Source organism: Lissotriton helveticus, chromosome 8 (genome assembly GCF_964261635.1).
Source record: "Lissotriton helveticus chromosome 8, aLisHel1.1, whole genome shotgun sequence".
NCBI classification, from domain to species: domain Eukaryota; kingdom Metazoa; phylum Chordata; class Amphibia; order Caudata; family Salamandridae; genus Lissotriton; species Lissotriton helveticus.
This window is the reverse complement of record NC_136069.1, coordinates 1,585,188,924-1,585,215,248: the sequence shown is the minus strand read 5'-3', so window position 1 is coordinate 1,585,215,248 and position 26,325 is coordinate 1,585,188,924. Positions and strand designations below refer to the sequence as shown.

Sequence of the window (26,325 nt, the reverse complement as noted above, 5' to 3'; positions counted from 1 at the left end):
TCAATAGCAATACAATATTTGGCCCAGCTATCGTAAAATGGTAAACAAGCAAGCACGCATTCACATGCGAATAGGTCACATCGGGAACACCTACTGGCTTTGTAAATGCTCGTGCTTTTCATCCAATCAGAATAGTAAAATCTCACCCAACAGTAATTGTAACAAAAACAAACACATTTTTTTTTCTGAAAGACAATGGGCATATGGTGATTTACTGAAAAAAATGGACTTTTATTCAAAAGTGTTACTTCTCCTTACATTATGCTGTAGATTTCAGCCAGCTGAGAAATGCGTCTCTCTTGGTAAGCAGTGGCTGACCAAACTTGTATTACAGCAGTCTTGGCTGTTGTTGATTTCATCATGAAAGCCACCCGACAAAACATAAAAGGCAGTGGCTGGAGCCCAAGGCGATGGCAAGGGATGTACAGGGACTACTTACTCTCGAATGTATGACGTTACTACGCCATACATTACCATGCAGTAGGTTACAACGCGGACGTTACATCGTTCGCGTTGTTACCACGCATGGCTTTACATCGCAAGTCGTTTCTACGACTTGCACTAGATGGCGCGCTGGACTTAGGAATAGTATAAATTACTATTCCTACTCCAGTTAGCGCAACAGCAGGGAATGTGTTGGATTTCAAATCAAACACATTCCGTGGTGTTGCGTGCCATCTACCCCAAGTCATAGAAACAACTTGCGATGTAGTGCTATGCGTGGTAACATCATCGCCTGCGTTGTAACCTACCCGCGTGGTATTGATAGCGTTGTAAACGCTGTTTCCCCTTACTCTCACATGAGCATTACCTAAAATCAGCAGTCAACACATTTCAGTGTTTCTTTCTCCAATGCACTTGCCAGGATTTGAGAAAGAGTTTTAAATGTTAATGTGGAAAGGCTGAAGATAGGGTGAAAGCTCTCGTTCAGCTATCTCCAAACACCTCTTTGACCAGAAGGATCTTGCCACAGATAGAGATGCATGCAACCCCACATGGAGTTCGATACATGGTCTCCCACCGAGCTATGTCCTGAGTGCTACTATCCCAAAGCTGTGACGAGGGACATCTTAAGGATTTTGGGGGTCCTGGGCCAAATTTATTTTTGTGCCCCTGTTTGGATAATTTATGAATTTATGATTCAGTTTCAGCTGTTCCAGGCCCTTGTTGGCCAGGTCACTGAAACTGCAAAGGCACACTCCTCCAAATTCTAAATGTGTTAACATCTAATATTCTTGGATAGTGATGTGTGTTTTCAATATTGTAACACTGCAGCAGCTCACTGATATTACTGCAAAAATCCTCTGTGACACCCACTCATTTCTCATGTGTAAAATTCTGTTTGGATCTAAAAGGAACTTTTTTAATGGCTGTTGCATGAAACATAAACCTAACATTTGTCTGCAAAATTTTGTAGTAGACTCTCACACATCACCCACATTAAACATACATTAAAGAGCAAAGATTGTCTGCAGGACACATCTGGATCTATTACAGAGGCCCTGAAAGACATGGGGCCCTGGGCCAGAGTCCACTTTGCCCATGCCTTAAAACTTATCTGGAGGTGAGATGTGACTTAAAATTGGATCATGTTCTAAGCTGGAGCATGTCCCTGAGTGAGCAAGAGGCAGCCTCGCTTAGGCCGGGGTGGCGGCAGCAGCTCTTCCTTGTTACGCTCCTGGTGGAAGCTGCATGCTGCCTCTTGACTACAGTGGTGGACACTTGAGTCTTTTGCTCACTGTGCCACTGAAACCAAGCTACACCTGAGTATTCAGGGTCAAACTGGTCTTGAGTTGCTTGTGTTCTGATTTAGAGAGGACCTGGCTTGGCAGTTCGGGCTGGACTGTTGCCATGTGGCACAGGGCCAAGACTGATTTGCATTTGGCTGGGCCCAAACTGGAATGGCATGGTGAGCAAAAAAAAACATGTATTTAGGCCCAGATCTCTGTACTGGGGTGAATGTATGACATTGTTCTGCATTCTGTCCAACAATGGTTCTTTTTGCATTTGTCACCCTGAGTGGTACGGGTATGCCCAGACGTGGTTCCCGTGCTCTCCATGCCACTGGAGTCAAGCTATCCTGGCTGATGAGGGCTGAAAGCCCGAAACCGGTCCTAGGATCCTTGTTTCCAGTCCAGGGAGGACCAGGCCTGGCAGTTCGGGCTGGACTGTTGCTATTAGAGCAGAGTTAAGACTGATTTGCATATGGCTGGGTCTAATCTGAAGTGTCATGTTGAGGAAAAGAATGATGGGTTGGATTGGTACCCCAAGTGATTGCCAGTGGTTAGTCTTATCGCAAGCATCCGCCCATCACCTTTTGTGTGTTTATCTAAATGTTATACCTACCAACATTGTGGTAGGCTGCGGGACTGGAGAATCTGGCCCCAGGGAACAAAGAGGGTAGTTACCATTGAAAACAAAACCATATGTTCATGCCTTATAGCTGTAACAAAGTGCATTATAGCATAATAAGAAACAACCTTGCTATGTATTTCAGTTTATCTTATTGTGCTATTTTTTCATTGTGGTCTTTTATGTACTTTGTCATCCAATTAGAAGACTTCATAATAAAATGTCATAGTCATACATGTTAAAGTGCCCCTTTCTTCTTATGTTTTACAGAGTATTTAAGAAGGCAAGTCCAAATGGGAAGGTAAGCAGTTTTCTTCTTTTCTGTTTCTTCTTTTGGCTTAATTGCAAGTGAAGTGTTTAATTTTGTTTTGAGAAACCCATATATTTATGGAGTCGGTGCCCTGTGACCTACAAATAATAGGGAGTGGCTCGAGGCTGCCTGGATGAAATGTGCGCATTTAAGGTTTTGGTTTGGAGCGTCAGTGCATACTAATTCACATGATGTGCATCATTGCACCATCTAGTGGTTGGATTTGGTACAGGATATTGGTACTTGTGGTGTGCAGCGCTTTAAATGGAAATATATAAGTGCTGGTACTCACTATCCAGAGCACCTGTTTGCTTCTGGGACGAACCAGTACTCTCCCATTAAATGTACCGAAGCAGTGCAGAGAATAACAGGTACTCCCGCTTTCCAATGAAAGAAGTGCAGGTACTCCGTACCAGACAGCACCTGCACATTTAAACTACTCGTGCTGTGAGGATGATGCAAAAATGTATTGCATTTGTATCTTCTCAGAGCCTTCCAGTGTTGGTGTGGAATAGATGACAAATATGTTTGACATATTTGTTGGCTTAAGTTTCCATAGGCAGACTTACACTAGCGGTGTACATTAAATCCCACATGGGGTAAAGATGACGCCCAGTTTCGAGCTTCTGTATGTTGCATAGTGAACGAATACAGTGGAATTGCATGTAGAGTGTATGTTCAAGGAGACGACATAGTGACTGGCACTTTGCTGACCTCAGTTTGTTACAACTTTTAACAAAATCCAACTCCCCCCCCTACTCCCTGATCCTAGGGCCTACTGGGATGAGTTTATCTTTGTCTGTGGTTTGGAAATCACGATTATTCGCTGCAATCCCAAAAGACACACATTTGAATAACTATGGGCTACAGTAAGGGAAGGTTTTGCTCTCAGTATGCCCAACTATCTTTCTGAGATTGTAAATAATTTAGATAATGTAAAATCTTTTGATGGTTTCTGTATGGCATTGCACTTTTCTTGTTATATATTTAAATATTGTTTAGGTTTATATTTGAATGCCATTTTATTATATTTTGCGCTTTCTGTATTTTTATCTTTTGATACTTTTTTCAATTAAAAAAACAAAGTTACATTCATTTTTAAAATTAATAAGCCTATTAAAATATATATATATATATTCACTATTCACTACAGTCACTATTCTCTTGAAAAAATTCACATGATCATCACCTAGAGATACCATGACTTTTATGGGTGCAAACAGACAACCCTCTTGCACAGATGCTCTCTCGGCCCGCACCCCTCTCTTTGTTTTATTTTGCACAATGTGTTATTCATATTTGATCTACCTCATTTGTTTGATGTATGTTTGCACAGTATTTACACATATATTGGTTTCGATTTATTTTGTATTTTGATATATAATTTTTCTTCACTGCCTGTAAAGCGCTCTGATACCCGCAAGGGTCTGGTTCACGCTCTATAAAACTTTCAAAATAAATAAATAAATATATATATATATATATATGTGAATCCACAATCCTGAAGCGCCGAACAGCAAACGGACACAGCCAGGTACAGACCACAAACCAAGGATTTAGAAAGAAATGTTGTGCTTTATTCCATCAATGGGGATGGCGGCATGACGCGTTTCGTCCGGGAAACCCGGACTTGATCACATGACAAGACCCAGAGACATGAGTGGTTAAGTACTGGTGAACAAACAAGACTCCTCCCACAAATTAATAGACATAAAGGTAGTATCATTCAGTATATAGAACAATTAATCCAAATGCAATGTACAGTGCAATTGAGTGCATGAATGCAACAATATTAAATTCACTATACAATTATAACAGTCTCAAAAAAGAATAAAATCTGTTAAAAGCATAAAGGGCAAGTGCCCAATGGATAACCATAATATTGATTTATGTATTGTAACTGAACAATAAAAACCAATGTCAGTGGGGCATGTTATAAAACCAGTAGATTTGCTGTCAAAAACCACAAATAGTTTTAAAGTGCAACGAAGGAAAGTGCAAGGTGCATAATCCCAAAAAGTTGGGAACAAACATTGTATATCCAGGTAAGAACCTGGAGCAGAAAAAGTTAGTGATAAAGTGCAAAGTGCCAATTGAGTGCAAAAATCGGCAGTGCATATATATAAATGAATAAATAAGGGAGAGAAAAAAGGCAATCACATCTTATAGAACTCATGTGTAGCAGCAAGCAAAAGGGCATACCTAAAAATTTCATAGTAGTACAGCTGGATTTGTAAAATACAAACATCAATATTAACAATATGATGATTATCAGAGTAAACAATGTAAATCTTCATGGACCATCCATAACATAGACACATAGATTAAAACCACATATATATATTTATTTAAAATATAATCCATCCTCTGTTCTAAAGCAAAACAAAATGGCCATTGAGGTCACTGAGTGGTGGAGTTGAGCCAATCTTTAAGCAGGGGTACCAAAATGAACAACTAGTGGACATCACATCCGACTAGCACAGAAAAGTTCATCTGGTCAGTTTGACAATACTCAAATGCCTGAAGAGAATACCCTACAGTCAAAGGACATCAAGTCATGAAGACATACAGACAGAAGGTCAAATTGTAAAGAAAGACCATAACTGCACCTGGTCTTTGGCCTGGAAACCATTGTGTTGAGGCAGCTTCTGTAACCTGTAACCACCTTGTGTCAAAGATATCAGAGACATCTTAGAAAATTACACCTTGAGCTTGATTGAAAAATCCGCAGTGGTAAGGATGACAACATGTTCTTTAGAAGTCGATATCGGAGTATATGATACGCTGACGTAACACAGTCAGAAGAGTCTTCGGGAAAAGTCCATCTAACTGTGATGCGCATTCATTTCACCAGAGAGGGACATGTGTAGGACTAAGAACAATATCCATGTCATACTCCATAAGGTGAAGGACCTATACATGCATCGGAAGAAGACTGGGAAGTAATGGGGGATTTATGAACAAACGTGGAATTAACATTAGGGCGACCCCATTCCTGGTAAGTCCTCATCACCTGATGAGAATAGCATTTACAATACCCAGTTACAAAACTGCCCATCTTTAAGATCCACAATTGGAGGAAGAAGATGCTTCCTTCCTTCTTTGTTGAGACACTTACCCCTGCAGAGGAGAAGTCCTTCACACCTATATTATCTAAGGTGGTTCAGAAAGTTAAATAAAGTTCTGCTGCATGGCACCTTGAGGACAGCAGCAAAGGGTCAGCCTCATGTCAGAGCCCCTGATGACCCTGACAATGGCTACAATGAAGTCACTCATCCCAGGTGTTGCTATAGGTCCACCGCGGGACAAGGATGATAAAAGGATAGGTGCGGTGCTTAAGACAAATGAGTGTTGGGCACATATTTCATGGCATTTCCCCAAATTACTGACTCTTCTCATTAGATACAACCACACTTATCAAGGTGTCTTTTGATCATGTGGAAACAGCAAGTGATCAGCTAACAGCTGGATTTGTTTTCAGTCAGTATGCATGGCTCCTGATTGGGTATATATCTGAGGTACTTACAAAAATTATTAAAATGCCATTTGAAGGTGGACATCTGGTCAGTCAAGAGGTGGAGGATGCTTTGCAATGCACCAAATTAGGCAGGATCGGTAAGTGTGTAGATGTACTACAGCACATATTTTTGCAGGGGTTCAGTCCATTCCTACCAGATATATGCATTGGTACCTGTATTAAAATGATTACTGAGGTTTAGGGTGGAAATGTTAGATCCCAGCATTCAAAGTATTAGGAAAGTATGGAAGTCGTCTGTATAACCAAAAAAGATGTACTTAATTTCATTGCATCGGAAATTCAATGCTTCCCTTAGCACGTGCATTTGTATATTCAAATGTTTTATTCCATCCATCATGAAAAATACATGATCTTACTGAATTTCTTAACAATGAGAAAAATATTGAAGGCACAAGGTTACAGTGTTTATTTTTGAAATTTAACCACATTCAATACATTTTATAAAATTTCCCAGACACATTTATTTTATTCCTTATTGCGCAAAAAATTCACTAGGAGAATGTGTGCAGATTTCCATAGAGATAAGTCAATTCCCACTTTCTTTACCAGCAGAAAAACACAACCACTTGCCTCAATGCACGCTCAATGCAGAATGACCACCATCTCTTTGTAATGATTTATAGTGCTGTCTATGGTCAGAACAAAACCAGCACAGTAGGTTGACTTCCGAAGCTCACAAGAAGTAGTTTGCTCCCGCACTGACATTCTGAAGACTTAGAGACATGTGTTAATATCCTTCACCTCCCTTTATGCTATTATGTTCTCAGGATGCAAACTGGAGTAGGTAGGTTTTTATATCTATTTTTCTTAAATACACATGCTGATCAGAGAGAGCCCGGGCCAACTGTCTTGGTTGGAATCTTGATGTGCGGACACTGCTTAGGTTCTACCCCAAGATTCCAACCAAGATGCCACGGATGCCTTTCGCATTATTTCCTCAAACACAGCAGCTCACAGATTTGTTTATAAATGTTTTCATAAGCTTAATACTCAAGCACTAATTGATGAGGTTGGTACCTCTAAGACTATAAATAAATTCAATTCCCTATCATAATCACCATCTTTTACCTTCTAAAACTAGATTGCGCCATACATTCAACTAGATGATCCACCTGGTCATTTAGCATATAGATATCAAAGAAGGGGTCAGTCATTTTTACTCTACAGAACGTAATTCTGAGGAAGGTCTTGCTTATTCACTATAATAAAAACCGAAACGTCTATGGTGTTTCAACTTATTGTTCCGATTGGGACTTATGTTGTGATTCAATCTCAAGCCAACAGGCTGGACTGTGTAAAGATTTCCTCAACAAGAGTGGAAGGCCATACAAATGTTGTATGAGATGTTTCCTGGTACACATTCCTGTACTTTATGTATAACTAATGTATGCTCATTGCTGGTGAATGTACCCCAGCTTGAATTAATCTTGCTATTTTGTTTTGTTCACAGTTTAATGAATACATAGTTTTTACATATGTACTCCATATGATCTAATACTAATTGTTCAAACGTTTTCTGATCAACTGATTGAATCTATGTGTCTAAGCGTTTAGACAAATTGGTTTATTTCTAAAAAATAATATTCAAATTAACCTGTACATGATCTCCTTGTAGGCCCTTTACCTTAGTTTATATTAATACCCAAGCTCACAAGGGGTTATTGGGGTACCCTTCTTTGTTCACTGCGATTAAGTTAGGGGACTGCCTTTTTTTCTCTCGCAAACTATCTGCTTCTTAATCTGGGAGTGAGTAGTTACTTTCCTCCCAAAAACTGTTACAAGGTTTTTAAGTACAAAACTTGGTGAACCCCCCAGGTTGACTTTAGAAGTTTGAAATATTTATGCCACCAATATCAGTATTTCATCAAGCTGGCCTAGTGATGTGTTGCGGCCAATACCTTTAGAAATTTGCCTCAGAGTTATTCCCAGTTTCCGGAGTATGGGTGTGAGGACACCCAGGGAAGAATGCAGAGAGGGCTGGTGCTGGCCTTCCAATGAACAAACCCTCTGTCATGAGATGTACTAAGCATATCGATGGGCCACTTTCCTGACCTAGTTAAGGAGAGACTTTGCCAAACTGATTCCTTACCTATAAATGGATTATTTCGAAACTCCTGTTTCAGTAGCTAATATGTACCTGCAGCAACGGTTGAAATGGAAACCTTTTTAAGCTTTAAATAATCTCAAATCTTTCAGTTACACAGCTCAAAAAAATGTGGGGTTCTTATAGAAATGTCTGTATCTGGAAAAATGTAGTAAATTTGAGCTGTGCCCAAAAGATTGGACTATGTATTTAATTCTGATCAGATTATGTGAACAGATGTTCCCAGTGCCCAGTTTTTCTTGTGGTGGGTATCAAAACACAAAAGAAGGCAACACAACATCATTCACTTGTTATACCAAAAGGACTTTAACAGTGCAATCGATTGCCAGAATTAAAAAATAGGTATTTATAGGGCACAGTAAACCTTAGTTCAGAATGGTGGCAGTGACCGCGTGAAAAGAAGCTTAGAAGAACAAATTAAGAAGATCCACTGCATAACCAGTCCATGCCCGGGGAGGCTGACCATCTTCTAACTCAGCTGCCTCTGCCACCATGTAGCATCGCTTCTATGTAAAAATTGCATAGCTTGGCGTATTTTGCGGCGTAAACTTGTAAATAGCTCAACACGGTGGCTCTATACACCAGAGTGAAACTGATGGCTTTCACCCAAATGTATACCGTTTACCAAGGAACATACTCATGCGTATGAACAAGTATGTCTAGAACAAACAACTGTAAATCTTTAGTGCTTGTTTAGGAGACATACTGTACAAATTAGCACTGGTCTTTTACCACTGGGCTGCATCCATGCTTTCTGTGCCTGCATCAGTGGATCTTGGGAAGGGGGCTGCAGTGGGAGAACAAGAAGATTGCTTGAAATGCTGGCACCAATAGCTGTGCTGGGTATCTTGGAGGGAGACAGGGCAGACTTGGGAAGAAACAGGTGAGTGCTGCAAGCTTTGCTGTCCAGAGTTCATGCCTAATGACTCCCAAACAAAGGTGGCCTTTCTTTGAGCTCTGTGCCATTCTATCACCATGCAGCGGTGCCTGCACCTCTAGGCTCAGGCGTTTCACTTTCAACAAGGTGAGTATCGCCTCTGTGCTAGTCTTCTCTGGCTTCAGTGCGCGCACGCTAACGCACACACACAAGCACATGCATGTACGCACATGCGCACACGCACGCACACACATTCCCTACAGATCCCATTACTTGTCCCATTTTTTCAACTACAGAAAACTGAAACCCATTCAATGGTTCCTGCGGCAAGGGGTAGCATCTCAGTAATGTTTTTAGCTTGCATTGTCTTGAATTACTATTTAAAAAAATGAAAATAAATCTGCGTATATTATTTTTTTTAAAACATTAGCAAACCACTAGTATATTCATTTAACCTAGTGTGTGATGCAATTTTTTACCGCCTGGATTTTTTTTTTAGTAAATACATTTTATATTTCACTACTCCGTTTTTCTATAAGAATGGCATGACACCAAACAAAGGTTTCCCGAGATGCGCCTCCCAGGTAGTTTGGGACTTGTTACACGTTTTGGTCCCCAGCCGATCCTTTAAGACCTGCTCAGTTTAGGGAATCAGTCTCTCTTTTTCTAGCCCCTTTGTGTCAACTGGTTAACTCTTCACTCTCCACAGCGGTGGTCCCGGTGCCTTGGAAACAGGCACAGGTATCCCCCAATCTTAAGAAACCTTCGCTTGACCCTACTAAACTCGAATATTTCCGGCCTATATCCCTCCTTTCGTGGGTGGCTAAGATCATGGAGGCTCATGTGAATTTCTAGACTCACTAATTTTCTGAGCACTAATAACATCCAGGATCCATCCCAAAATGGGTTCCGCCCGGGCCACAGCACTGAGACGGCTCTTCTGGCTGTGACTGAACATCTGCGGACCATTCTTGATTCCGGTCAAACGGCAGCACTTATCTTGTTAGATCTTAGTGCTGCCTTTGACACGGTCTCACCTGGTATCTTGCTACAGCGTCTGGAGGAAGTTGGTGTGACCTGCCATGCCCTGGAATGGTTCAGATCGTTCTTTTTGTGTGTCAGCCCCCCATTCCTCTCCAAGGCTCATTCCATCGATCAGGGAGTGCCCCCGGGCTCTGCGCTGAGTCCTTCACTATTCAATATTTACGTTCAGCCTCTGGCTGCAGTTGCCAGGCAATGGGACCTGACCATGGTCTCCTATGCGGATGACACACAGCTGGTGGTGGTCCTGACGGAAGGCTCCACTCTGAAAGTCTCCAGGTTCAGAGATGGTCTGGCTCCTATTGCGGAATGGATGACCACCAACTGCCTGCAGTTGAATACCAGCAAAACTGAAGTTCTGTTAGTAGGGAAGAACTTGAGCGCCTGGACTGAGCATTGGTGGCCAAGTGTCCTGGGCACTGCCCCTAAACCCAGGGCAGTGGTTAAAAACCTGGGGGTTTGGATGGATTCCTCCCTCAGCCTCCAAGACCACACTAAAAAAGTTCCCGGCACCTGCTTTGGCCTCTTGCGTGGCCTTAAGCCCCTTCTGAAGTTTTTTGATCCCCTGACACGCCAGCGTATTGTCCAGTCAGCTATTCTATCTCGACTGGATTATGCCAGCTCTATTCTTTTAGAGGCTAACCAGCCTGAAATAACTCAGATGCAAAATGTTCAAAACACTGTAGCCAGGGCCTTGCTGGGGCCACCATGGGCCTGCCCCACAGCTGGTGCTATTAGGAAACTCTATTGACACCCCATGGCTGCACGTATTCAATTTAAGACATTGTGTCTCTCTTTTAAGATTCTGAAGCTGGCCACACCCAGCCTATTGGCTAATCTTCTCACTCCTTACCCTCCCTCCTGCCAGTTGCGTTCTCGGGGGCAGCACTTGGTTACTGTTCCCCGCGTGAAACGCCTCCGCGTCGGTGGCCGGTTCTTCCGCTATCTGGCAGCCAGGCTGTGGAATTCCTTACCTGTTCAGATTCGCAGTATGCAAAGCTTGTTGGAATTTAGGAAAGCCATTAAAATCTTCCACTTCCCCTCTTGTTATGCTTTGGTTACTATCCCCCTTTTTCAGCGTTTCCTGTCCTGGTGTCTGTTTTGTTATTTTGATGCTGGAAGCGCCGGGACGCCCCTTTGCTGGGGCAGCTGCACGCTATACAAATCCAAATAACATAACATAACATAACATGTCGAATTACGTAAAAAAATTTACAAAAATCATACACTAAGTTTAAACTAGGATACATCTCGATTCCGCTCTGGCTTTTTATAGGTTCCTCCTCAGCAAATGGAACCCTTTCTAGGCTCGGTCTGCTGCAGTGTTTATTCAACGCTTCTGTCAGGATTATAGATAACTAAAAATGGGAAATCTCCTATTGATCTCAGTTTGACAATGGTCGAATACAGTGAGTAAAGTTCATGCACGTGAAAGGATTTATGCAGAACGGAGAGGTGCTGTAAAGACATTTCATTATGCATTTTCCCACTTGAATATTCGTTTTTAAATCTACTCGGTTAATATAGACATGCATCAGCTGGGCTTTCATTCTCTATTCATTCGTCCTCTTCCATTATTTGCTGCTAACATGTCATTCACGATGTGTATTTTGTACAGTTTTTTTCCTAGTAAAAAACACTTACAATAAACACACCCTTAAACACGCACACACGCATGCACAAAAAGTCCGCACAAAGGGACACACATACAGCCCCCACACGCACACTGGCACGCACACAGACACGCACCGGGATCATCCTGGAAGCTGGAGGGTGCAAACACACACTCCAGAGGCCTCTCTGTCCTTTCAGCTGAGCGCCCGCGGCCTTTTAAAGAAAAAGTCCAGATAAGAAAAGCCCTCGTAAAGATGAGATAGACGACGGCATCCTTGAGCAGTAATTACCTCAAGTGTGCTCTGGGGGCCTTCATTGACCAATGAAATCAATGCAGCGTTGCAGAAGTGTCCTGAGCTATCGACTGTGGTCTCATGAAACATAACAATATGAAGCCACCGCACGATGCGCGTGTCCCTGCATCCGGGGCTGGAATGCTCGGTTTACAGTCACAGACTTTTAAACCCCCTGGTTATTAGAAAAATATGCGTTTATACCTGCTTTTTTGAAAAGGTAATCATCATTTTGTTAAATACGTATATGAGGTCACAGTAAACGCATATGACATGGATCGAAGGTAAAATGAATGAATGAATGAATGCATAACCTTTTAAATTGTCTCACCTCAATTGGAACACAATACCTTGTGCAGTTCACAAATTCAGAATATAATCAGTTTCCAAACTCTGAGGCATATTAACAAGTGCTTTATCTCCGCTTTTTTGGCTTTAAAAGCCAAAGAATCAGAGATAAAAATATCGCCCTATTAACAATAGGGTGCTAACATGCAAAATCGCATGTTAGCACCCTTTTTCACTACGCTTCCCTTTGCATCTCTAATGACATGCAAAGTGGGCGTTCCAGAGCAAAATAATAGGAGAAATGACGCCAAGCGACATTTCTCCTATTATCAAGCTTCCTGATAACCCTATTAGAGACAAAAAAAGCAGCACTAACCAAGGTTAACGCTGCTTTTTTTACGTCTGCTAATTTTCAGACTTAGCCATGTAATCCAATGGGAGGTTGATTACATGGCTAAATCCACCATGGGCTATCAACAAGGATAACCCTATCCTTGTAGTTTTATCGATGCATTACCAGCGATAATCTCCCAAAATGCCGCTATTGCTGGATTTTTTATCACCTAGGCAGTTAGCGTTGTTAATAACGCTATAACCAGGCGATATTATCCAGTGATAGCGGGCGTTAAAAAAATTAACGCTAAGCCCCTTAGCGTTAATTTTCCCTGTTCCTTGTTGATATGCCCCTTTGTTCTTTGTTTAGTGCTCGAACTTCAAAGGTGCACCTTAATGTCAATGGAACAGGAACTGTCTGTACACCCCAGCTGGCCAAAAATGCCAAATATTATAAAATACTGACATTTTCAGTATTTCCCGTGGTTTGGTCCTCCAGGATATAGGCACCACTCTTTAGCATCCTGTCTTAATACAGGATGCCAATCAAGCTGAAATGTCAAACAGAGATGAAATATAGGAGGGGGAATAAAGTCCACAAAAGACGATACCAGCCCAGGTTTTTACTGTACTCACATTTCTCTTCCAACAGTTGTGGATTATTTCCATTCCATTACAAAGCAAAAAAGCTAAGATTAGAGGTTATATACAAGCTGCAGGTTTGAATCATTACAGGCCAACTTAACCTATTATTCTTCTGAGGTTGATACTTTAAATACTACTGAGTTGGGCAAGGTCAAAACTAGTTATCAGCAGGGTGGGCGCTTTATTGAGGTGAGGTAAGGGGCCACCAGGATCCTGTTACAATATTACTGTGAAAGGCAAACAAAACAGTTTTTTTTCCCCTATGAATGGGGGGCACTCCAGCAGGCAAAATTCTATTTGACTGGCAAGGTTCCTTTTGTATGGAAGAATATATAAAGAATGTTTTTATTCTCCACAGCTAGCTTTAGATCCTCTGAGTATTTCTGCTCCTGTACTTTGTAAGATGCTGCTTCAACAGCCTCATATGGAGGCGGATCTGAAGGCTGCAGAACAAAGGATCGAATCAAATTGACTTGATATTCATCCTTATGAGTAAAAAGAAAGCATTTTATGTGGGTAATAATGAAATTGATGTGGGCAATGGTAAAAGGTGTTAGGAACTTCTAAAAAACAGATGGCCTTTTGCAAGTAAGAATTGTGCTTATGATTTGATTAAATTACTGCATTCTGGAAGGTTCACATGATTCCAGTGAGTATGCATTTGAAAGCAATGCAGACGAGGCGTGCATATAGCCAAGCGCCAGCTTCACTGCATTGCATGAATGGTAGATGTTTTGCTGGAGTATGCAAGGACTGGATTGCATGCACGCTAGATGTTTTGCTGGAGTATGCAAGGACTGGATTGCATGCACGCTAGATGTTTTGCTGGAGTACGCAAGGACTGGATTGCATGCATGCTAGATGTTTTGCTGGAGTATGCAAGGACTGGATTACATGCACGCTAGATGTTTTGCTGGAGTGTGCAAGGACTGGATTGCATGCATGCTAGATGTTTTGCTGGAGTAGGCAAGGACTGGATTGCATGCATGCTAGATGTTTTGCTGGAGTATGCAAGGACTGGATTGCATGCATGCTAGATGTTCTGCTGGAGTATGCAAGGACTGGATTGCATGCATGCTAGATGTTTTGCTGGAGTATGCAAGGACTGGATTGCATGCATGCTAGATGTTTTGCTGGAGTATGCAAGGACTGGATTGCATGCACGCTAGATGTTTTGCTGGAGTATGCAAGGACTGGATTGCATGCATGCTAGATGTTTTGCTGGAGTATGCAAGGACTGGATTGCATGCACGCTAGATGTTTTGCTGGAGTATGCAAGGACTGGATTGCATGCACGCTAGATGTTTTGCTAGAGTATGCAAGGGGTCAATGTTCAAAGGAAGGGTTCTTTGAACTTAATCTTATTTTCTCCATGGACAAACCGGATTCCCCTTGAAAGATCTCATGCCCTCACACCCATCAATGTCAACCCTGAAAAGGAACTTACTTCTGCTTTTTGCAGGAGTATGTTTACATGGAGGAAAGGACCTGAAACATATTTGTGACTATGAACAAACAAACGCGTTTGTACGAGGTTCACCAGCCATTTACTTTGCCGCGGCCCATGCAGGTAAGAGCTGTGGGGCGGTTGTGCCCGGGGGAGGGGGGGCGCTATTTCGACAGACGATGCCAAAGGAAAATTAAATAAATAATTATGTTTCCCTCATCATCGTCTGTCGAAATCTCCCCCCCTTTCCAAACGGGCCCCACCACTCTCACCTGCGCGGGCTGCGGCTGCATTTATTGCGCCCAAAAATGTCCTCTATTCAGCCCTGGATGAAAAATTACTCAAGCCAGCCATCTAAATGTGGTGCTGGAGCAATGTTCAGAGAGAGGGTGTTGCACTGATTGAGCTAGTCATTTCCGGTGCTCAGCACCAGCACTAAATCATCAACACAGTCGTTTTTCATGAGCACCAGTTAAGGACACATTTATTTATGATAGGCACAGAGAGAATAAGTGATTTGCCCAGAATCACAGGATGTTGAGTCAACGCCGAGACTCGAACCTGGTTCCCCGGTTCCATAGACACCAGCTCTGGCCATTACGCCACGCTCCCCACTTTCATGGTTAGTAGCTGGTTCGGTTTTAGGCGGCGCTAACAGGAGAAACGGGATGATACAAGTTGCCTCCTGACGAGAGCCCCCACACTTATTTTTTTACAAATTAACCACTGGTCGGTCTTGTCATCAATATTACAGCACTGAAGTCACAGGGATTGTGAAAATCCGAATGCCACCCACAGAGTAGCAAATGAGTCACACCCATTCAGCAGGAGGTGGTAAGCTTGTGGCAAGTAGAGACACTGTTGCAATATGCAACCGAAGCATGGTGTGGTAGTGTACTCTCATTTACAGACAGCACATTTTACATTTAAATAGACACTGATAAAACTATGTAATGTTCAAAGAATGATATGCAAAAATCGGGTTTCAGTGAATATTTATCATTTGCATATCACAGCCTAGATTTGTTTTAATCCTATTAAACTCTTTCTTTCCATCACACTCCAGAATTTTGTGTGCTTGAATTTTTTTTTACATCCTGACATTTTGGCACTCAAACTCCCTGTACACCAGCAAGATTGTGAAACAGTTCACTTTACAAAATCCTCTTACATTGCAGTCAGAGAATGAAAAGTAAACATCAATCTCCATGTTAAAAGAATAAATAGTCATTTGTCAGACAACATGCCCTGACATTTCACAGCTGTCTTTGAACTCACAGGAAATTTGACAAGATAAAATCAAAATATTAACCCGTTCCGAGCCATGGACGCGCTGCGCTGGTGACGGAGTGGTTCCGTCACGGCGCGGCCACCCCGCCCAGGCTGCGGGAATTCCGCGCCTGCTCGGCCGTTCTAATGAGCGGGCGGGGCCATGACGGAACCACTCCGTCACAAGCACAGCGCGCCCGTGTCTTGTGACGGAGTGGTTCCGTAACGAGCATGGCGGCGTCGCGCGGCCCCCCTCCCCTCCAGCACCGTGGCGGAATTACCGCCGCGGCCAAGGGGTTAAGGAGTCTTTATTGCTAACTCGCCTTATGCCCGAGCATGTTTGTTTTGGGGCTGCAACACCCCACGTACCTCTACTTCTAGCACCTATGTCATCTGCAAAACTGACACATTATCTGCAAGGGTAAATCTGATTTGAGGGCGGAATTTTCAGCTAAACCTCATCTGGTGAATCATAATCTCGGACTTTGCACCCACAGAACTGTTTTTGAGTACATGGATTCCACTTATAAGAGGAGAAGCCTTATGAGCCAGGGTGAATGCTATTTACTGTGAGCATTTAGTATTTATAAACAATTATTATATATAACTCTTTCGAAAGTCAAGGATATTCTGAACTCAGTCTTGAGTTTTACTCATGCAGATGATCTTAATCTGAACAATTTTACATCCTCACAGACTAAACAGGAAAAGGAGCAAAGCAGAAACTGACTCATGAGCAAAAATGGGAAATAGTTGCTAAGCTGGATGTGTTATTTACTCTGGGTTGTAGGAAAATTCCGAAGAGACCTTATAAAAGAAACTAAAAATAGAAATCCCAGTCCTCTGCTTAACTCAATTACCACAATCAGTTTATCTCAGGCATTAGATCCCTTAATCCCCTCTAATATAAAAATACAAGTGCAATATGCCACAATTAGAATCAACCTTTCCACAACACTTGCTTTGATTTGCTGCCCTGTCCCAGAGCTAAAGTGGAAAATAAAATGAAATATGAGCTGCTATTTTGAAGCAGCTGAACATTTACTTAATAAGGAACAAATCGAAGAAACAACTTACAAATTTAGGACTGACCCAAGAGCATGAAAATATATTTTTGAATGAAGTGGTGTTATTAAGATACCTTTGAAAGGTTGAAGGTTTTTGTGTTACTTTGCTGGTAGACAAGGATATCTACTCGAGCCAAGCTCGTTGTAAGATTAAATTATATCTTCAGTACTATCATTTTAGGATGACAACTAGGGCAGGCAACAGCAGACAATGAGAGAAAGACCGGCCGAGCTAAGTAGGGGAATTATTTAAGAGAGTTGTGTTGTCTTTTGAAAGCCTGGAATACCTGTAGACATCACAGGCGTCTGCAGTGCTTTCCAAACTTTGGCAGAGAGTTTGGAAAAATAACCAATCTAATCTTGGGTTTTGATTTGAGGTTAGCCAACAGCAGAAGATTGATGGAGCAAAGTCACTATCCAGGAATATACCTAGAAAATCTGGGGCATATAACCAAGGCAGGCGACATGAAATTATCGCTGCTTTTACGGCCGTTTTCGGCCTCAAAGCGGCGATAATTTCATTGCCCTATTAGCAAACTGTCGCTAACAACAGTTAGCGACAGCTTTTAGGTGATAGCGAGTGGTTTGGGGCCCGCTTTGCATATCAGCGATATTTATCGCTAATGACATGCATAGTGGGCGTACCCAACCTGTTAGCGACTGAACGCAGTTTGCTAACATCGCTATTGCCTATTATCAACGCAGGTGTAGCGATTAAAATATTCGCGCTAAGCGCGAATATCGCCAAATCCTAACACCTGATCAGACCACTTCTTAGCCTGTATATCCAATGGGAGGTAGATATTGAGGTTAAGTCCTTATTAGCGATAATGCCTGAATATCGCTGAATTTCCACCGATATTCACGCATTTCGCAGCTATCGCTGGATATTTTATCGCTTTGGAGATAAACGTTGCTAATAGCACGTTATCTCTGCGATAAAATCTGGCGATGCGCGGTGATAAAAAAATGCCGCTAAGCTTTTTTAGTAATAAATATCGCTAGTTGTTGATAATATGCCCCTCTGTGTTTAAAAGAAGGGGCCCCACAGTAAAAACGGCTCTGTGACTGAGGTGCAGAGAAAAAAACATGGCTGAGACGAATAAGCACTGGCCAAGCCCAGAATTCTGTGGTGGGCTACATTCTGAGTTGCCTGCAGTCTTCAAAAAATTCTTAGGTAGCCCTAAATGAAGAGTTATAAATATCAGGGTGACCGATGACAGTGGCCAGTACCTTTGTTTCGTTTGAGTCCGGAGGCAAAACTTGGAGAAACATTTTCAGTACTTAAAATAAAAATGAAGCATGTAGCTGAGAACTTATTGACATGGGATTTGCATGATATGTTGTCAAAACATGGTCCCTAAATTTGGCGCAGTATCAATGGGTAAGGTGCCACTCTCAGATTTAGAGTCCACTAGTTCTCACACCATGTGAACGGACGATTCCGGAAAATGAGGACCCCTGGGTTATCAGAGTTGAGATGAACAATATTCTTCCCCATCCACTGGAAAATGGCCAAAAGATTCTGCAATAGTTTAGACTTGGCTTTCATGCCGATGATTGGTTGGGTATCATCTGCATAGATTTGTACATTAAAGCCATGCAAAGGTATGAGTGGTGCAAGGTGGACCACATGCTAATTAAAGACCTTCATGCACTTTACAAGGCAGGCCTTCAAGGGATGACTTAAACAGTGGAAGAAACACTGCCCAAGGTATATCTTCTCAGATAGAACACATCCAGCTGATGGTCTTGTCCACACTTCAACATAGTAGAGGCGATCAGGTGGTATGAAGCGACAGCCCATCTCAAAGCCTGCAGATAGATCCAGTAAAATGAGGGATGCAGATATACTGTCATCTAAACTCGTCCGGAGATCATCTGTGGCCGCTACTATTTATTTATTTATTTATTTATTATACTTATAAAGCGCACTACCACCTCGAGAGGCATCCTGGCGCTGGAGAACCCAAGGGAAAGGTGTGATTAGTTGCAGACTACAGATTAAGCCCGGGTGGGAAAGAGCAAGGTTTTTAACTGTCTTCTGAAAGTGAGAAGGCAGTTGATCTTCCTCAAATCAATAGGCAGCGAGTTCCAGAGCTTGGCCGCAGCCACTAGGATATTTGATGAGCGTCTGTCCCTTGGCAAGGGGAGAATCATGGCTGTGCATGGTTAGGGTTATCCCTAGACTAAATATATTGCTATTGCTGATCATACCCTCACACCCTATGAAGCCAATCATGAAAGGGAAGCAAGGATACGGGCCTAAAATTAGAAAAAACTCCTGGATGTGATCAAGGTATTCCTTGGATGTATTTTTTAGGGGACACGTCATTCGATCTTCTGCCCCCCAGAAATGTGACCAAGAGCACGTTCCGTAAACAGAAAATACATGACTGCACGGTCCTGCATGGAATTCACAGAGAGTCCATAGAAATTTGCAATATAGCATATGAGCAGGCCAAATATCCCCAGGAAAAGAAGGAAAAATTGATAATCTTCGTACATTCACTGTGCTAGGACTTTAATAACTACCCTGTGTACTTAGTTTAAAAGCTTAGAATGTCCTAATATTTGCATTAGCATTACCAACTCTCACACATGCTGTTCCGATGGCATTTTATATATATATATATATATATATATATATATATATATATATATATATATATATATATATATATATATATATATATTTACATTCACTGAAAAAACAAAAGGTTAAAGTGACATTGTAGTTAAGTGAAAATGTGCAGGTCAAACGTAACATTTTAACAGAGGCGACTACTCCGTTATAGTGGTGGAGCGTCGCCCCACTGGTCAGTGCTAGGAGATAAAAAAAGAAAATTATAATAAAACTATTTATTATCATTTTATTTTTCGCTATAAAAAAATTAAATGATAATACAACTATTTATTATTATTTTATTTTTCTCTGGCACTGCTGAGTAGCCTGAGTCTACGGCGGGGCAGGACAATCGTCTCTACCGATAGCAGGCTGAGCAGGGGGGAGGAGAGTTACACACTGTCTTAGGCCGGCAAACAGACATGCAAACCTGGGTTTCTCCAACCCAGCTGTATTCCACAGCCGGGTTAGAGAACATGCTAATGAGAGCATTGCTGGGATTGGTTAGGGAGTCTGTGAACTTTTTGAGTGCGCTCGAGGAAGAAGCTGGACTCTGGCAGAGCCAGGCAAGTCCTTTTTTAAATGATAGATTATTCCCCTCATACCCCCGCGTTGCCCCACTACTTGGTCTCTGCCTACACCACCTCTATCACTCCTTTGTGGAGATGTCTACCACAAGTGTGAAGATATCGCACAGAAAGGTATATGGTTTTGTGGAGAATGTGGAAAGCACAAGTAGGAGTGGTTAGAAAATAGGAAATATTTACTATTAAATGGGAGGTTTTTAGGGAAAATCAAGAAGGGGTTAAGTGAGGGACAATCAAATACAAAAACACACCCACACTAGAGCAGATCACCATCATTCACAAAATACACACCAACATCCATTGCAATAGTACTGATGTGAAAGAAACTAAAAGCTACTCCAGCAAACCTCAGAATACCACACATGATCAATTACTGAATATATTTAAACTCACTGAAAAACCAGAGGGACGGTATAGTTAGGTGAAAATGTCAGTTTAAACATACTGGATTAAACTAACAATACCAATGACATTCACTAGTTATAGTTGTCTTTAGCCAGGCCCTGTGGCCAACCAACTGCTAGTGCTCAGCCCACCATGGCCACACATGGCTGACTATGTGCTGCACTAATATAAAGCATGTCAAAATATGCTCCTGCTGCTTATTTGTTATTCTTGTTTTGTTGTTTCTCTACAGTGGGTGCCCTGGTGCCCAAATGGGACACCCACAACATATCCAAATGTTGGGGGCTGCAAGAGGGTGGAGCACCAAGACCCCCATGCCCTACCGGCACCTCAGCGAGCACCCAGCAGGAGCCCGCATTTTGTTTTCAAAGTGGGTGCCCATCAGAGGCACCCACAACATTCAAGTCATTGGGGCCTCTGGGGGTGCCCCAAGGCCCATGTAGCCACTGCCAGCTACTCAGTCAGCACTTTTACTGGGTACCGATGAGAGGCGGCATTTTGTTTTTCAAAGTGGTTGCTCTGGTGCCCATCTGGGGCACCTACAACATCCCAATCTTTGGGGACGGGAGGGGGCCCCAATGCCCTCTAAGTCCCTGCTGGCTCCCCAGCCATCACCCATTGCAGTACTGACTAGAGTCAGTTGTTTCTTTGCTCATTCCCAGGCAGGAACCTGTTCTTTCTTTGCTACTGCCCCGGCAGAAGCAAAGTTGTGATTCCTGCCTGGTAGTGTGCAGGCAGGCAATAAAGTTTGTAATCCCCGCTGGCACTCTCCCAGGCAGGAAACATCAGTGTCCAGGGTTATGGGGTCCCTGAGGCCTTTAAGAGGCTAGGAGACAGGGGCAGCATACCCCTTCCCTAAATATGTATATTGACTCAGGGATGGGAACCACGGGGGCCTCCATAAGGCTCAGGGAGGGGGTGCATGCCCCCTCCCCTATAAAATAAATTTAATTGATCTCTCCCATGCCCTAGTCCACCCCTCGGGGCTTGTTCTGCAGTCATGCTGTTCAATTTACCTGTGCAAAAAATGAATTGAGAAAATGTGGTTTGCAAACCCTTATTTTTTCAGCGTCTGTTGTCAGATCACCCAGAAACTTTCCAGGAAAGAGCTGAGGTGGATGAGGCCTTTTGGAAAAGTTTTGTGAAGATTCGTCAAATGCTGCCAAAGTTATTAGCAAACAAAAATAATCCAATATTATCGAAATCTGGTCCTAACTATAGCTACGCAGTGGGAACTGCCACTGGGCAATATATATAATGCAGTGCCTGCAATCTTATATCACAATGAAAGTTATTTCCATCCTAATGACTTTGTAAATACCTTATGTACTTTTGCAGCCTAAAATTGCTCAATGACAGCTGTAAGATTTTTTTCAGAACAATGTGCAATTTGTTCAGACTCTCTTCTCACTCACCTGACCAAGAAAACACAAGTACAAATATGAAAAAGATAAGATACCATTAGGCCCCTGATGTGTGAAAGGAAGAGTCTATAAAAATTTAATATTGTTCTGAAAAGAAATCTTACAGCTGCCGGTGAGCAATTTTAGGTTGAGAAAGTATATAAAGTCAATACAAAGCCATTTTGATAGAAAAACTTTCATTGTGATAGAAGATGGATAGAAGATAATTGGAGAAGATAGTTGAAGTGACATTGTGGAAGTAGGAGAAGCAAGTGGAAACTGGCATATAGCTGACTAGATACATCTGCTGAACAGGCTGTGCTCATATAAGAAAACACATAAAGATGGACTACTTCACATACAGGTTGGATGAAATTCCAGATTTGGGAGCATAGCCAGAGAAGAACCGAGTCACGGCACTATGATTTTTGAAAGCTGGGTGTTGGACCTTGTCCTCTCTGCAGGGTCACCACCAAATGTTTCGCCTTAACCTCTCCTGTTTTGCTGAATTCATTTTGTTGACTTCGGGACTCTGTGCATGTTACCACTGCTAACTGGTGCTGAAGTGCTTGTGCTCTCTCCCCAAAACATGGTACAATTGACGTACACCCAATAGGCACATTTCGTTGTTAATAAGTCCCTAGAAAAGTGGTACCACGTGTACTCAGGGCCTGTCAATTAAATGCTGATTGTGTTTCTTCAGCACTTATTGTGCCACCCACTTAAGCAGCATTTTTATAAATTGTGTTCGGCCTGCCACTGCAGCCTTTGTGCAGTTTTAAACTGCCATTTCGACTTGGCAAAATAAAGTAAAGGCCTAAACCTTCCTTTTTCAATACATATGTCACCCCTTAGGAAGGCCTTAATCAGCACTTTGAGCAGGGCGCAGTGTATTTAAAATGATGGACATGTACTTTTAAGTTTTACATGTCTTGGTAGTGAAAAACTCTAGTTTTTCACTAGTGCAAGACCCACCGTCCTCACCCATTATGATAACATTGGATTACTTAATTACAATTATTAGGTGCTAACGTTTGATTGAGGGCAGGTAGAAATTTCTATTTTATTGAATTGTATTTTATAAACTTCTATAACTGTAAAGTCAGATTTGAAGTCACAATTCTGAAAATGCCACTTTTAGAAAGTTGCCATTTTCTTGTCCTATTTGGTGCCCGCAGCCTGTATCCTGGATCACATGACTATGTCTAGTTGTCAGTGGGGCTTTGGGTATTCCACCCAGACAGTATCACAAAGGGGGAACTGGGTGTTGGTAGGATGGGCTATCCTGACCATTAGGAGGAGGGGCGGAACTGTCATCTACCTCACTTGTACTTAAAATAGGGCTGCCTCAGCACACTCACATAGAACTTCACACTAGTCTAGTGTCACCCCAGAAACCTCAGAACCAGAGCAGGGAAAGGAAGGAAATTCACAACCAGTTGTGGGGGCAGACTAGAAGTTTCTCTCACTTCAAAGATGGCACCACTTATAAATATTAGACCCTCAAAACAACTCTTAATATCAGTTTTGTATCTGTGGAAGACTTAGAAGAAGGACTGCCTTAATGCAACAAGGACTAACCTACTGCATGAGGAAGAAATACTGGATCTACTTTTTTAACCCAATACCACCATATTGACTCCAAGGGCTAGCTAACTTGTCTCCAGCTCTGAGCTACAAGGACATAACTAGCTCCAGAGACATGTCTTGCATCTGCCCAGCTGGCCCAGGGGACAGCTCCTGAGCAACAGCTTCATCTGAACCAACATAGCGTGACACATCTTGATGCAAGACCTTGCATCGCAGCACACCTCACAGCTCCTTATTGGCTGCCTCATATTAACCAATGCAGGGCGATGCAACTCAAAGCAACACCTCTCACTTCCTGATTGGTGACCCTTTTGGATCTGGAGAAACTTGACGCAGTATAACGCTGGACATCTAATCTCAAGCCCAGTACAAACAGGTACGTTTCCTAGCAGATCTAACTTTGTCCTGTACCCAGTCCACACTCCATCGCAGTCGACTTGAACTTGTGACATTTTTTTGTTCCGACATGACCAGATAACCCCATATGCTTCTTTACGGTTGTTGGTGTTACTTTTACCTAAGGCTTTGAAATTGCATATATCGAGTTCTACTAGTTGCATTTTTGTAGTTTTGATCTCAAGTAATGTTTTTACATTTTACTCTATTTTTAGGTCTCGCCTAGCGCAGTGCGCATGCGCTACTCTGAGAGAGGGCCTCTTGGAATCACTTCAGACTTCCAAGAGACTTTCATGGCCTAGGGGTCTCGGGTGCGAGCAGTGGCATGCGCAGGGTGGCTTCTGCATTCCTATCCCCACCCCCACCATTTTTCTTGAGTGCATTGTGGCTGCACTTCATTTGACTTACATAAACAAATGCTCCATGTTTGCACCCCCTCCCACACAGCTCTCCCACACAGCTGGCTCGGCTACTTGTTTTAATTAGCAGCTTGTTTTTAAATCGCTGAGAGTTAAAAGAAGCCAAGTGGCTTTAACCAGGTCTGCCTTCAGTTTTTGATGAGCACGAAGGTGAGTTAAAACTGTAGAGGGACGTAATAGCGGTAAAATGTCAGGAAGCCTTCATTGTGAATCCCCTGCCCCAATGGGGACGATGCTCCTGTGGTTGACAAATCTGCACTCACTGCGTGCAGAAAGAAACTTCTCTTCCACATCACAAAGGCAACGGCATAGTGTAACCATTCGAGGAATGCAATGGCCCTGCACTGGTTGTAAGAAAGTGGCTCTGTATATACTGCACCACAGTAAGGTTCAGTGTGCACAGAGTCCACAGTCCCCAGAGGTATGGCAGAGGCTAAAGTTAGATATAACCTTACTCTCTAAAGAGGTAGCTTGGTCGAGCAGTAAGGCAGTATCAAAAGACAGTGTAAAGCATTTGTTGTACACACTCAGTCAGCAAATGGTCTTATACACTCAAGAACTGAACACTAGGCCAATTGTTTTGTATATAAGAGTATATAGTTGTTTATTTTAGAACCACAAATAGGTATCATAAATACTTTCTCAGAATTAGATGTTGCAATTGAATACTTTCAAATAGCAATAGACTTTTAGATGCATTAGATACAGTTGTTGCAATATAAACACAAAATAACATGAAGCTCAATGGGAAGTTGTAAGTAAATGCAATAAAATCACTTTACAAATGTTTTTCTTACTCGGGGCTGGATCATGGATTCAGCCCTGGTGCATTTCCTGTAAACAGTTGAAAGAAATCATGTTTGTTACACAGGCGATTTTTAAGGAATATTTATGTTTTGAAAATTGACACTTAGACGAAATTCTGGCAAAAACCAGGCAATGTTATCCTACGGAAGGAGATCAGGTTATCGGAAAATCACAGTTGTAATTACTTTTCAGGTTCAGTGCTGGGCTCAAAGATACAGCACCGGGATCTTTCCTGGTAGCAGGTGAGTAATTTTGTTTTCGTTGATCGGCTGATTTTTGAGGAATATTTCAAAGTTGCAAAACTTGATAGACGAAATTCTGAGTGAAACCCAGCCAATGTTACCCTTTGGAGAAAATCAAGTTATCGGTCTTTGGGTAAGTACTCGGCTGGCAGAGCTAAGGTTCTGGGGTAGACTCAGGGGTCTCCCAGGGTCAGGTAGGTACAGTCGTTACACCCTCAGTGGCACAGGGGCAGCCAGGTGCAGAGTGGGGAGGCCCAATGGAGGATATGGGGCTTTAGTTGGTGGCTGCTAGCAGGCAGACCACGCGGCTGTGGGAGCTGAGCTCCTGGCCACTTACACAGGGCAAGTGGGGAAGTAGGATAGGATAGTAGCTGCACTTCCAGTGTCACTCAAATGGCTGGGTGCAGGGTGCTTTTGGGCCTTCGGGCGCCAAATGTAATTCAGTGGGAAAGCTGCATGTTGAACACAGGCTGCAAGCTTGGGGACGGAGATTCTTCCGGTGTGACCACCACTTCGAGAGGTAAGTTGGGATATTGTAGGATAGGTAGACACCCAGGAGTTGGGCACAGGGGGTCTAGGGGCGCCGGGTACAGGAGTGTCTTTTGGTGTGGGGAAAACTTAGCCTCAGCTGGTCGCGGTTGGAGGGGTCCCTTGTTGTGAGGCTGCAGGCGT

At 42.6% G+C, this 26,325-nt stretch overlaps 1 protein-coding gene across 4 annotated transcripts in view; it reads left to right on the top strand.

Moving 5' to 3' along the window:
* ARRB1 (arrestin beta 1) overlaps positions 1–26,325 on the top strand; it is an 841,034-nt gene that overhangs the window by 412,263 nt on the left and 402,446 nt on the right. For all 4 annotated transcript variants that reach the window (XM_078658595.1, XM_078658596.1, XM_078658594.1 and 1 more), the window contains exon 2: positions 2,623–2,653. In XM_078658595.1, coding sequence (XP_078514721.1) covers positions 2,623–2,653 — 31 coding nt within the window. The remainder of the gene's footprint in view (positions 1–2,622; positions 2,654–26,325) is intronic.